The sequence below is a fragment of the Aythya fuligula genome, chromosome Z (assembly GCF_009819795.1).
Source record: "Aythya fuligula isolate bAytFul2 chromosome Z, bAytFul2.pri, whole genome shotgun sequence".
NCBI lineage: Eukaryota > Metazoa > Chordata > Aves > Anseriformes > Anatidae > Aythya > Aythya fuligula.
Window position 1 is genome coordinate 51,790,088 of NC_045593.1, and position 13,069 is coordinate 51,803,156.

At 39.9% G+C, this 13,069-nt stretch overlaps 1 protein-coding gene across 1 annotated transcript; it reads right to left on the bottom strand.

Moving 5' to 3' along the window:
* Positions 1-2,030: 2,030 nt before the first annotated feature.
* Positions 2,031-12,006, bottom strand: PHAX (phosphorylated adaptor for RNA export). The gene is made up of 5 exons (XM_032206046.1): positions 11,895-12,006; positions 9,598-10,217; positions 6,731-6,851; positions 4,923-5,006; positions 2,031-3,345 (listed from the first exon to the last, which is right to left on the bottom strand). The coding sequence occupies exons 1-5, from the start codon at positions 11,997-11,999 to the stop codon at positions 3,076-3,078; spliced, it is 1,200 nt and encodes a 399-aa protein (XP_032061937.1). The 5' UTR covers positions 12,000-12,006; the 3' UTR covers positions 2,031-3,075.
* Positions 12,007-13,069: the final 1,063 nt, after the last annotated feature.

Consider the following 13,069-nt stretch of genomic DNA (forward strand, 5'->3'; position numbering starts at 1 on the left):
TTCCCTCCCCTGCCAGAAATTACTGCTTATCAATTAGTAAATGATGCTAGGAGCACTTTTTTTAAAAGAATGTGGGGCAACTGTTTAGCTACATGCAGCAGAAAAATGCTTTCAAATCTCACTATCACTACCTTTAAATTGAACTTATTTTTCGTGTCTTCTGTTGAAGGCATCACAATATGCACTGAGTCATTCCATGCTTGAGTTTTTTGCTAAATGACAGGCAATAATCCTGGAAGAAAAAAAAAGATTTCAAGTTACCTCACTACGTCTGAAAAGATAACAAGGACACATGAGACTCAGATGTACTTGGAAGGGGAAGAGGGATCTGTAATATCATATTTATATATGAAGTGATGCTTTCATTATCTGCTATGAACCTGGATCATTAATAAATCCATTTTTCCAGTGATACAGAAAAATGTAGTTATCTGGGTTTGTAACATATGGGAGAAAAGTGCCCACAAACAAACTTTGTGTTTTCAAATAAGACTGTACTTCCCTTATTTGCCACTGTCTGCCTCGGACACAATAGAGATGTTTTTGTATATTCCTGGTGGATGGAGGATGTCTGTCCTGGCAGTAAAAGCTCAAGTAGACCTAGTGTGTCAGTTGCATGTGCCCAGCAGAGAAACTTCTCAAGAACAAAACCCTCAACCTTTATGTTTACATTTTTGTCCGTATAGCACCATCTACTAGAATCCCCAACAGCCAGGAACATCAGCTTCCAGACAAAACGCCATTCAGTTCGGTCAAAACTTATGACAAACACTGTAGAGCCACTACCTCTGCAAATACCAGTGCAGCACAGACTAAATAAATCCAGTACACCTGTCAGTTGAAAAAAACACTGAAGCCTTAGCCTGTGCTTCTTGCTCTGCAGTTTTGGGAAAAGACAAAGCATGGAGGAATGCAAAACTGATTGATGAGGAAGCTGCCAATAATCACCAAAATGTTCCTCACACTTTCCAGCAAACTCAGTTAAATACAGAGAAAAAAGCCAGACCTCTAGCAATACACAGGAAGATCACGACCTGTTCTCTCTCACCCTTACACATTTGCATCAGGCCAACGTGAAAACCAAGTTGGACTGAGCATCCCACTCTTCCAAATCTCTGGGCTCCTCAGCTGCAGAACTGAGCTCCACGCTCAGCTCAAGTCCTGCCTCTACCAGCCCCAAACTCCATCACCCACAGACTTAGGACGTGGCCATCGCCATGCTGTGCAAACAGATGCAGCCCACAGGAGATGTACTTCCTTTTGAAAGGACCACGGTAAAAGCCATAGACAATAGGCAAGACAGAAAAAAAAAACACACACAGAAAACAAGTAAATGCCAGTTAGACAGTAGACATAGTTGGCATGATCTTCCTTTCATTAAAGAGACAACTTTATACACTGTTTCAGTAGTCCTTACCTGGGAAATAAACACTAAAACCAGTAACATTAAAAAAAAAATACACAGTAATTAGCAGCAAATCACCTAACAATGGAAAAAAAACAAAAAACCCCAAAACCTTAACCTACTAAAAATTTGCTGTTCCATCTACAGTATTTTGAAGATATTCCCAAAAATAGGATCAACTGCTACAGCTCCAAGCTAATCAACTGGTGCAAAATTCTGTATCTTACATGAGTTACCAGTTTAGTACTCTGATCACCACAGATGTGTTAGGAAAGCCAACGAATAAATCAAAACCTTCTGCTACTTCAGTGACAGCAAATGTTACCAGCAAAGGTGTGCTTCACGTCTGATGAATAACAGGTGCATGAACAGAAAAACACAGAACAGCTCTAATGAAATTTGTTAAAGCACATAACGGAATGTGTTGCATGTTTAAGATGTCTCTTTCAAGACATTTAGTGCATTAGATTTTAGTGCTTTAAACGTTACTCTTGACAGTAATTTCTTTATGTGCTTCAGTGATATGCTTTGCTTCTGAAATCCAAAGACTTTCAGGTAAGCAAAATTCATGCCCAGAACTTTGTTGTTGGGTTTGAAAGTGAATTAAAAACGCGGAAAGATTTTATACTGAAAAATAGCGTATATTCACAGAAAACACAACTTATTAGTGACCAAGATATCATACATATCAGTGTTGCAAATGTTCTTCAATTATATTAAACACAATGTTCAATGTAAAAGTTACCTTCAAACTTATGAACTACATAAGTCTTCTGCATCAAATAAAAATTATCTTTTGCATACTATTATTTTCTTGAGATTCAGGCAAAGAAAAACTTCTGAATTTTTGCAAGCTGCACATTGCTTCATTCTACTTCACATCAGAAAAAGCATGGAGACAAGAATTGCAATATTCATACCTGCACATAGAGCTTACAGACCCTCAAAGGAAACACAAATCTCTGCTCAGGAAGAATTCACTTATGTTTTAGAACAAAAAAATCCTGTATAAGTTGTCTGTGGGTTCACAGAAAAAGCTTAGACAGAACAAGTTGGAAGCTCAAACCACTATTATAAAATGGAGTGAACTGCTGCAGAAATTTACAACATCCATTGTTCAACAGTACTTATTTACAAGGTTGTTATCAAAAAGTCAGTAGCTATGAAAATTTGGTTAATTTCACAAGCCAATCTGCTTTTACATGTCTTCATCCTATAAACATTGCTATTCTTGTCAACTCACTGTCCTATTAAGACCACAGGATCTTTCACATCAAGACTGACTTTATAATAGTGTTTCTGTCCAGCTGTAACTAGGAATATCCCCCATTTGATGGCAACTTTGTTAGCTTCAGCAGATTAAGTAGGATGTATTTGGTTAAAACAGACTTAATGCCTAAATTTAATATATGGCTAGAAAAAAGTTCCTAAGGGACAAACACAATGATGCAGTTGTCATCTAGAAAAATCTTATCAGTTTTTGAAGACTTAGCAAACAAGTAACAGGACAACTAACATGTTTCATGCTGTTAAATTTAGCTAGGAATTATGTCACTTTCTTCACCATCGAGTATTTCCCATGTTTCTGCAACTTACGAAAACATGAAGTCATGGGATAATAAGAAACACTCATTTTATGTGTTTTGTGGAGACTTTGTTATCACTGTGAACTAAAAGATCTCCAAATCATGAGCATTATCAATTTCTATAATATCCTCAGGTTCCATCTTTGCTTCATGGTGTCCATCCTGTAAATCATCCAGAGAAGCCAGAGCTTCATTTGTATCACTAGCAAAAGTCTCACGAGATGCATCATCGTATTCTTGCAGGTTAAGCCCTTTGATGGCTTTTTTCATCTTCTTTCCTAGAACTTGTATTCTCCTCTTCTTTGCAGCTTTCTTGTTTTCATACTCCTTTTGGTTTTCCAGATAGAATATTTCCTTGAAAGAAAAAAAAAAAGTTTGGTATATTCATTTTACTAGTGCTTCCTAAAGAGAATGTGAAGTAAAATCCTTTTTATGACTAGCTGAGCAATAAGTAATATATACATTTTTCAGAGTAAAAGTATGAGTAGAGATAGCAATTAAGAAAAATGCCCCATAAATAATTCTATTATATAATTTCTGAGAGGTGATCCTTCCTCTTTCCTCAGCGATGGAGAAGACACACCTGGAGTGCTGTGTCCAGGTTTGGGCTACCCAGTGCAGGAGCCATACAAACATATTGGAAAGAGTCCAGCGACGGGCCACTAAGATGGCCTGGAGAAAAGTAGGCTCCAGGGGGCCCGTATCTCATTAATATATACAAGTACCTGAAGGAAGAGCGTGAAGAAATCAGACAGGTTCTTTTCAGTGGTGCCCAGTGACAGGACAAGAGGCAACAGGCACAAACTGAAACACCGAAGGTTCCTCCTGAACACTGGCAGATATTTTTTGACTGTAAGGATGACTGTATATTGGCATAATTTTCAGTTGGCTGAATTTCTGAAACAATCAGAAGCTGCCTGGATGTGGTCCTGGGCAATCTCTAGTAGTGGAGCCCTGCTTTGTGAAGGCCAGAGGACCTACCTCCAGAGGTCTCTTCCAATGTACAACACTCTAAGAAAAATATGTTTGCCAAGTTGAAAGAATTTTTTTTTAAAGGTGACCTGTAGAGAAATCCTGACAGAAAGTTTCTGTTACGACTTTTTTTTTTAATTTGGAAATGAGGTGAAGTGATTAAAGTTGCATCTTCTTGTGACTATTGTAAGCTGTGGTTTTTTTTTTTAAACATACAACAATCACATTTATGTTAATTCATCTCTTTCCCAGTACAAAATACTGGGATGATACATAGAGTGAGCTCTAGCCGCTAGCCACCTACAAACAAATAAGTGAGTCATTCTTTAAACACACTTAAATAAATAGCAAATACTGTTCAAGAAGAAAGTTGTTTTAATAGCATGAAAAATACCATCTCAGACCATTTCATACTGTAAAATGAAAGGCAGTAATATTTACAAGCTCTCAAAACTAAAGTGGTGATCACCACAAATAAGGCCTGAGAGCAGTTAAAGCTAGGTTCAGATCACAGTGTGACAGTCCATACCGCCTGGTGCTACAGCTGGAGCTGTGCAGGACAGAAGTATTTTACAAGAGAACACCATTAGTCCAAACGGAAAAATATTGTAATAACTAAAATAACTGTAGGTAACGTTACTGCAAAGCATATACAAAATAAAGAAAATACAGCATTTAACTCTTCAGACTCGACAATCTCATTATCCCTGACAAGTTTTTGTGACTAGCAATACATAAAAGGTGTTCCTTTTGCATTGTGTGAATGTACTTCATCAATTGTTCTTTGCTTGTATTTTTAATATGAAAAGTTGGCTTCTTTGGAATATACTTCCTTTGGAATAATAGAATTAAACTTGCTAAAAGTTATGAGAAGGATTCAACTGTAATATTTCTGGCAGACTACCCTTCCCCCCCTCCAGTTTACTTTGGACAACCACTTGTACTCTTGACAATTTTACCTTGATTTGTTCTTCTTTGACACTGGGTGTATTCTTCAGCAGGTTTAAATAAACACCCCCTGGTGTTCTCCTCCTGGTACCATTCTTAATAGGGAAAAAGTGAGTTAGTGATAACAGCAAACCTAACAAGAACTTTTTAATATAAAAACAGCACAAAAGACGATGCTTTCTACTGAGACAAAGGTTAAGTTCTGCTGTGCTATGTGTTATGTAACCATCACCATGGTTCTTTTCTACCTGTGGCTGTTCTAATCATAAGAAGGTCAACTACTAGGTTGCTATATTTTGACAGGTAGTGCATGAGGCTTCAAAAAAAAATAAATCCATTTTAGAACATCACACCAAACTGTTCAGCTACACTCTGCTTCTGATTTTGGTAGTGAAGACATAAAATGCTAATGTATTCTAACTACTCTCACAGTTATCTGCAATAATGCATGTATTAGGTTAGATATTCAAAATATTCCTAACATAAAAGCATAGTACAAAGTCAAAAATTAATTTCATAAAATTATGTAGAATCTCATTTATTTATCTGCAGAATTTTGCATTTTTGCCTAAGGCGCAAGTTTCTCCCCACAATGCAGTAGTTTTCAGCGGAACAACAGTGGTGTGATGCCTAATACCAAAGCATGAACAAACCCAACTTTGAAATCTTTATGAATTATAAATACTAATTATCAGAATATTTTTCAACTACAATTCACATCATATAAAGTTGTGCTGCTGCTCTAATGCACTAATACCGTAGTAAATGACACTTTTCTACTAAATAACAAACACAATCCAAAAGTTTTAACAAGGAGCCTCAATTTTTATATCTGTTCTTGAAACAGCAGACACCATACTTTTATCAACCTAGTTGCACAAAATCCCAACCAAGACAAACAGTATACGAAATCTGCCTTTCGAATGGTATACTCAGATCTGCAAGCCAAAGAACCTGTACCACTAGGAGTTGTGTCCTTTCATCTCCTTTGTAAATACTTATTAAACACTTTAATCCTTCATGACAATAGACTGCTTTTAAGAGAATTCACTAGTTAGAAAGCTTTCTCCCTGATCTGCAATGATTGAATGTAAAAAATATAAACTATACACAAGGTTCTTCCTGCTCCTCCTTCAATTTTTGTTTTTAACTTGCCTTATAGATTGTTATTTAACAAAAACATGTGCAGAAACTTACAGCCTATTCATTACATATAGGATCTTTACTATAACTTGTAATATAAATCAGTGATTGTTTCTGCTCTCCTGGTACACAAACTAAAAGTCCTATAATAAAGCTAACAGATTCGCTTTTGCAAGTTACTTTTCGAATGTGGTATTAGATATGCTCAGCACAGTACGTTGACCTGTGACTGCACGCTGATTAACCTAAGTAGGTTAGTGCTGTGAAACAGCCTAAAAATAGAAGCTTTTATTCAGGATTTAGAATTCCTTACTCTTAAGTTTGTGAGGGAAACAACACAAGAGAAGGCAGGTAACACATGTTAATGCTGCAAAACATATACTGATCTGAGGACACAAAGTCAGGCAATTTCCAGTTTCATTCATCTCACTGTTTTCACTAACCCTGCTGATGGTTATGTTAGTATTTACTGCTAAGTCACTTTCATGGCTCAAATGAAAGATCTCCTTCCTGAAAGAAGGCCATAGGTTAACGCATGGCATCTGGGAGAACCTGTTAAATGTGAATGCTATGCGATAGTACCTGTATTACTTAAATGTAAATTACTTAAATTTACTTTCTGCAAGTAAAAAGCATCCTCCCCACCCCCAAACCCACAATATCACATCCTCCTTACCACTATGAACAGTCCACCATTTTGTTCCACTTCGGCTGTTTCCATGAGCAGTTCAATGGCTTTTCGCTTTCCAATTATTTTCACTACTCGGGCAATTAAGTCTTTCTTTGGCTCACAAAGTCTTTAAAGAGAGAAAACAAACAAACAAACAAGTGTACAGTCAGCAGAATTTCAAGTAAAATCATCCAAAAAACTTCCATAATCACCAACATATTCTGCAGGACGTGAAACTGTGCTAAAACCTGTGTCTACAAATTTAGATGTGTTTCAGTGGCTTCTAAAATCTAATTTTATAATATTGAGTTTCTAAGTACCAGTAACTTCTAAAGTATGCATTTTAAATAATTATTTCAATAGAAATGCACTGTTTTCCCTCTATTGAATTGTAAGAAGTTAAGTCATATGAGAAACTGTAAAGCCCTTTTTAAACATCTGAAATTACAGTATAAAAGTGTTACACCAAACTGTAACTTTAAAAGAGTTATGAGTACAAAGTCAGCAAGGAAGATGGACGTTACAGTAAATGTAACATTTAGGCTAGTTAGAAAGTTAAATCAACAAGTAACGGGAGACAACAGCAAATGTAAAAGTTACCATCTAACATGTGCAACTCAAACAAACCCACATAATACAAAACAGGATGTTGACCAACCTGTGATCAAACCTATCAAACTATCTACCTAATTTATCAAATGCCATCAGAAAAAAAAAAATCACATTACTACTGAGTTAAATTGCCTTTTTTTTTTTTTCCCCAACAACGATGTCCTAAGTAAAGAAGTTTTCTATTGTGAATCTGCATGAAAGAGAAGTTTTTACACAGCATCAAGTCAAGTCACGGTGCCAAACTGTGAACTCCTACTGGAAAAAAGCCTAAGCCCACAAACCAAAACCACCTGTCCAGAGTAAGAGTTCGCGCTCTGAACTTTCTTTTTTTAAATGACAAAGCTAATTATGCACAGTCCCAAGCAGTAGGTTTAACCTTTGAGGACCAACAGATCACAGCAATTACAAAAATTTCTTGAAAACCATCTCCAGCCCTCAGCACTCTTCAGTGACATGACTGCTACACAGCTACATACATTACATGTTGAATCTCCCCACATAATGATAATTGTCCTAACCATGCAAATGTTCACCAAGCCAGCTACATTTTATACTGTGCTTAATCTGAATTCAAAGAATGATAAGGCATCAGAAAGTGAATGCTTGCTTGTATTTTTACAGGACTGAGTTCTAAATTGTGAATTACTGGAAGAGAGGAAAAGGTTTCTCAAAGATGCAGACAACTTTAAGATAACCAGGACTCCTTGCAGAGGTTTCTGTTAGTAGCAGCAGCAGCCTGACAAAGTCAGATCTCCACCTAGTGCTCATTCTACCCCAGTACAACCCTCTTTTGGGCACTTTAATGCTGTGCAGAGCAACAGGGACTGAGCAAGATAGGAGGCAAAAATGATACAAGACTGACAGAAAACTTCTTTCATTTCCATGCATTGTGTGGGCCAGCACAACACAAGGTTATGAATCCACGCACAGATGGCACAGCACAGCTTAAATAATGGTGCTGTCATCTCTATAAGCACAGTTCTACTGACATAGTTCAGTGCAGCTATTCCTATAAGCAATTAGAAAAAAAAAAAAAAGGGGGGGTCTTCTGCCCTTATTGTCATGAAGCTAAACAGAATAAAGAAAAGTTTATTACAAGAGACATGCTCTAGGTTTTCAGATTCACAAATGAAAAGATAGTGAGACCTGATAACAGCATTAATCACTGCCTAATTGCTGTATTTCAGCATCTGGCAATACCAGTATCATATGACAGAAATCAACAACAATCAACAAAGCCAGCTGAGATGTCAATAGACAAATCAGTAAGTCTTTTAGCTCCTGTTGCCTAGTTACCAATTTTGTTCCTTTGCACTGCTGAAAAGACTACAGCAGCTTAAATCAATCTTAAATCACTTCTGTCATGTGCCCCCATATCCCCCTGCATCAGTCAGCCCTGCCAGTGCAAGCTTAAAGGAACCTGTGAAGCAAACTGATAGGGGAAACCAACTTACCTGAAAACTAACCCTTAAAAAAAGAAAAAAAAACACAAACAAACAAACAATAGGATTTTGAACAGGTAAGTTCTCAGATTCTCAGCTCAGTGTACAGTCAGTAAAGAGCAGGACTGTGAAAAGAATTTGATAATGTGCGTGGCTGGAACTTGAAAACCCTAACAATGGCTGGCATAGATTAGCACAGAACAGCAGCACAGTTTTACAACACAGAAAGAGACAAGACGCTTGATTTCAGTGCTGGTGTCTAGCCCTGGCACAGCCCTCAGTTACAGCAGCAGTGAAATGTCTCTGCAGACAGGGATGTTCCATGCACGTGAAGCAAACTTGTTTCAGAAGCCGTGCTCTCCAAAGCCCTACACTACCTAAGTCAACTACAGTTTCAAAGATTTGTAACTCAGACAGATTTTCGTGGTGAAAACAGCATGTGTACATTGGTGTCTAACTTTAAATTCACATTTTCAAATACAGGGTATTTCCTAAAAAAGCCACTGTTAAATCTAAATAGTGAGAAACAGTATTTGTCCTTGCCACTGCTGTCAAACAACACATCATTCCAGTCAACCTCTACCTACCTCTTTCAAAAAAGAAACAAAAATTTGGACACCATTCCTGGATGCCTCTAAAAGACAACAATTATAATGCTGTATTTTCATTTCAGGACTTTGGAAATTGCCACAAGGCACTCATGCTTTTTGTAAATTGGTATTGCAGGTTTAGCAACTAGAAAGCTTTTAATTTTTTTTGCCTTTGTTTCTATCAACATCTTACCCATATTTGAGGCAGATGCATCATTACCCAACTTACCGATAAGCTATTTCATCCGCCACTTTTTCCTCTGAATCTTCTTCTGTTATTTCATACCTTCCTTTATATTTCATTTCTTGCCTTTCACCCAGTCTATCTTTTACAGGCCGCTTCCGTTTGAGAAAGCCTTGTCCATTTTCTTCTTCTGCTGGAGTTGTTTTCTTGTCATCATGCATGTATTCATCCAGTTCTTTATCTAACGTCTCTGCCTCCTTTTGCTGAGCTTCCTTCATCAGCTTTTTAGCCAATAAATAATTGTAAGTCTCAGACTGCCTGCTTCTGTCAATACTGCCATCCATTCCTAGAATCCCAAGTTCAGTAGCCACTGCATCCTGATTCTGCTCCTGAAGCACAACACCCCAAATATTGTTGACCTTCTTACCACCTACAGCAGTTTGTTTTTGGTGGCTCTGGCTAAGTGGAAAAGGCTCAGACTTTGCAGGAGGAAGGTTGAAACATTTCTGTCGTTTTCGTTTCCACAGACAGCTGTCATCATCAGATTCGGAAAAGCTTTCATCACTTGAATCCACGCTTTTGGTTGTTCGATAAGGAACGCTTGGTGCACAGGATGAAATGCTGCTCTGGAAAGGTCTGCCTGAATTACTGCCATCATGAGATTTCTGGAATGAAGAAATAAATGTCTGTTAATCCAATTACTTCTGTAAAGAAAAAGAGCTATCAAGTCATGCCAAAAATTTCATTAGTTAGCAGTTATTAATCTTGATTTGTGGGTGTTTGGGCAGTCTTCTATAAACATGTTATGGACTACAGTTGACACGAGCATCTTATGAAACTCCTCTATTTTGAATGCTTCTACAGCATGGTTGCTACAGGAAAAAAAAACAAGCAACACAAACAAAAACAAATCAAGAGTCACCGATCTGCTTAACATAACTTTTATTGAATCACATTAAGTAAGATTATTAAGTGACTGGCAAACCTACTTAATACAAATCCCAATTCAGACAAGACAGACATGCACAGAGGTTTTAAGGAAGCAAACCACCAGATAACTTAGTGAAAGGTTTTGTAACAGTAGAGAAAATAATGTTTTCTCTGTAGTCTGACCTGCCAGAATGAGATCTGAACTAGCGTGACCTGTAATGACCATAGTGCTCCTCAGGTCGTTAGCGAGGAGGAAAAGAAGAAAGAGAACTACAAACCCACAATATTCGGATGCTGCTCAGACTTTGAGAAGTAAACTGGGTGTGCTGATTCTGATTCACACAGGACAGGACATGAACAATTAGTGATAGTAATACCTTAGATAAGAACTCTGTTTTCACAGAATCACAGAATGGCCAAGGTTGGAAAGGACCTTGGAAGATCACCTAGTCCAACCCCCTGCTGAGCAGGATCACCTAGAGCACATTGCACAGGATGGCATCCAGAGAATTTTGAGTATTTCCAGAGAAGCAGACTCCACAACCTCTCTGGGCAGCCTGTTCCAGAGCTCTGTTACCCTCACAGTAAAGAAGTTCCCCCTCATATTCAGCAAGAACCTCCCATGCTTCGTTTTTTTCTTCTTTTAAAGCAAGAACATGCTACTGACTCATCGTAGTTACTTACTAATTTAGACTAAACAAACAAACAAACAAACAAAAAGGTTTTGTTTAGAATTTTCTACAAACAAGTCCAATTGCTGCAATATTCATAAGAGAGTAATAACTCACCTATCTGATAGGTAAATTTAAAACATCAATTCAAACCTGCCTAATCCACGGAAACACCACTGGCAACATAACCCAGAATCCCTATTCGCACCTGGAGGTAAGTTCTGGCCATGCTGCCCATGCCATTCTACAACGAGCACTTTCCTTATTGCTCATCCCAGGCTTCCCCCGGCCGGGATTTTTCTTATCACAAAGCTCTGCCCTGTGCTGCGATAGTTAGATTGCGACTTCTTTTACACCGAGGTTAAAATCCCTCACTGCGCTCACCACAATTACGGTAACATCTCTTCTCTTCCTATAAGCAGGGAGAGAGACCTTATACTTATTTCTCATTACAAAACACCTGTATTTTATGTTACCGCACACGCCGTGGGCGCTGCAGGGCCTCCAGCCGGGGCAGGCCGCCCGCCGCCCCCACGCGTGCCCGGGGCTGTTTGTGCCTTTTGTTCCCCACCAGAGCCGCGGGGCTGCCCCCTCACAGCCCCCAACCCCCGAGGGCCACCGGAGCCTGAGGGGGGCTCCCCAACCCCCCCCTCCCACCCCCAACAGCCCGGCCGCGGCCCGCACCCACACCCACACCGGGAGGCGGCGGGGCCGGGAAGGCCGCACCCGCCGCGCCCTCACCTGCTGCTGTCCCCCCGGGGAGCCGGCCCCGGGCATGTCGGAGTCCGAGTCGGACAGCTCGCCGTCCTCCACGTCGCCCTCCATCCGCCGCGCCTCCAGCGCCATGCCCGCCGCCAGCCCGCAGCGCCGCGATACCCCCGGCCGGCGGGGCGGGGACGCGGGGCGCTGAGCACGGCGGGAATGGCGGCGGGGAGGGCGGCGCCGCCATCTTGTGGGCGGCGAGGGGTGGTGGTGGGAGGAGTATGGCGGCGCGGCGCCGCTGTGGGGGGGTGCCAGCAGGCACGGCTACAGCACGGAAGGGAATAAAATGTACAGCCCGGGGCTGCCCCGAGGCACCGGCTGCTCCTCGGCGCCGGGAGCGGGGCAGGAGGATGGCCCGCTCCACCAAAATGCTCAGAGTCAATAAAAAGAAACAAATAAAAGAACAATCTAGCAGCGTGTGTGTGGGGGAGAGAGAGAGAGAGGGAGGAAATGTGTGTCTGTGTGTGTCTGTGTGTGTCTGTGTGTCAACCTCCAGGTACTCTATAAAACTATGTATCTATAGAATACATTATATATATGTATGTAATATGTACAACGAATATACTCTAATGTGTGTGTGTGTCTGTGTCAATGCATATAGAGTACCTCCAGGTACTCTATAATAAGTATAGGTATCTATATATCTATAATACATATTATAGATATGTATGTATACAATATATACAATGAAAATACTCTATAATGAATATAGAGTACCTCCACGTGGTATTTCCTGCAGGAAGACAAACAAGCAAACAAAACTTGCATTGGATTCCAGCCACAGAGACTTCAAAATGTTTTCACTTGTTCCCTTATTCTTCAGCACGAAGTAGCTCTTTGCTACAGAGCTTTTTAGTTCTCAGAACTCTTCTGGTTCCAGTGACAATCTCCTTCAAAGGGATCCAAGATGTTGTATATGGAGTGGTAATTCGTGTTGAGATATTAATAAAGAAGGGGGAGATGTGGGAGTGTGGCCATGGGGGTCGGCAAGCCCCGTGGTTGATGATAACATCAGACTCTTAACGATGAGGCCATCAGCAATGTAAAAGAGTTTAGAGGGAACAAAGCAGGGTGATTCCGGAGACGCCATGCCGTCTCAGGTTGCTTGTTCTCCAGCCGTTAAGGCATGGAAGTTGCTGGGTGTTTGCTGTTGC

Coding starts and splice junctions, on each gene's coding strand:
- PHAX (XM_032206046.1), bottom strand. CDS start 11,999: ATGGCGCTGGAGGCGCGGCGGATGGAGGGCGACGTGGAGGACGGCGAG. Junction 6,852..9,597: donor GCGGATGAAATAGCTTATCG/GTAAGTTGGGTA, acceptor CTCTCTTTAAAG/ACTTTGTGAGCCAAAGAAAG. Junction 3,346..4,922: donor TCAAAGAAGAACAAATCAAG/GTAAAATTGTCA, acceptor TTTTCTTTCAAG/GAAATATTCTATCTGGAAAA.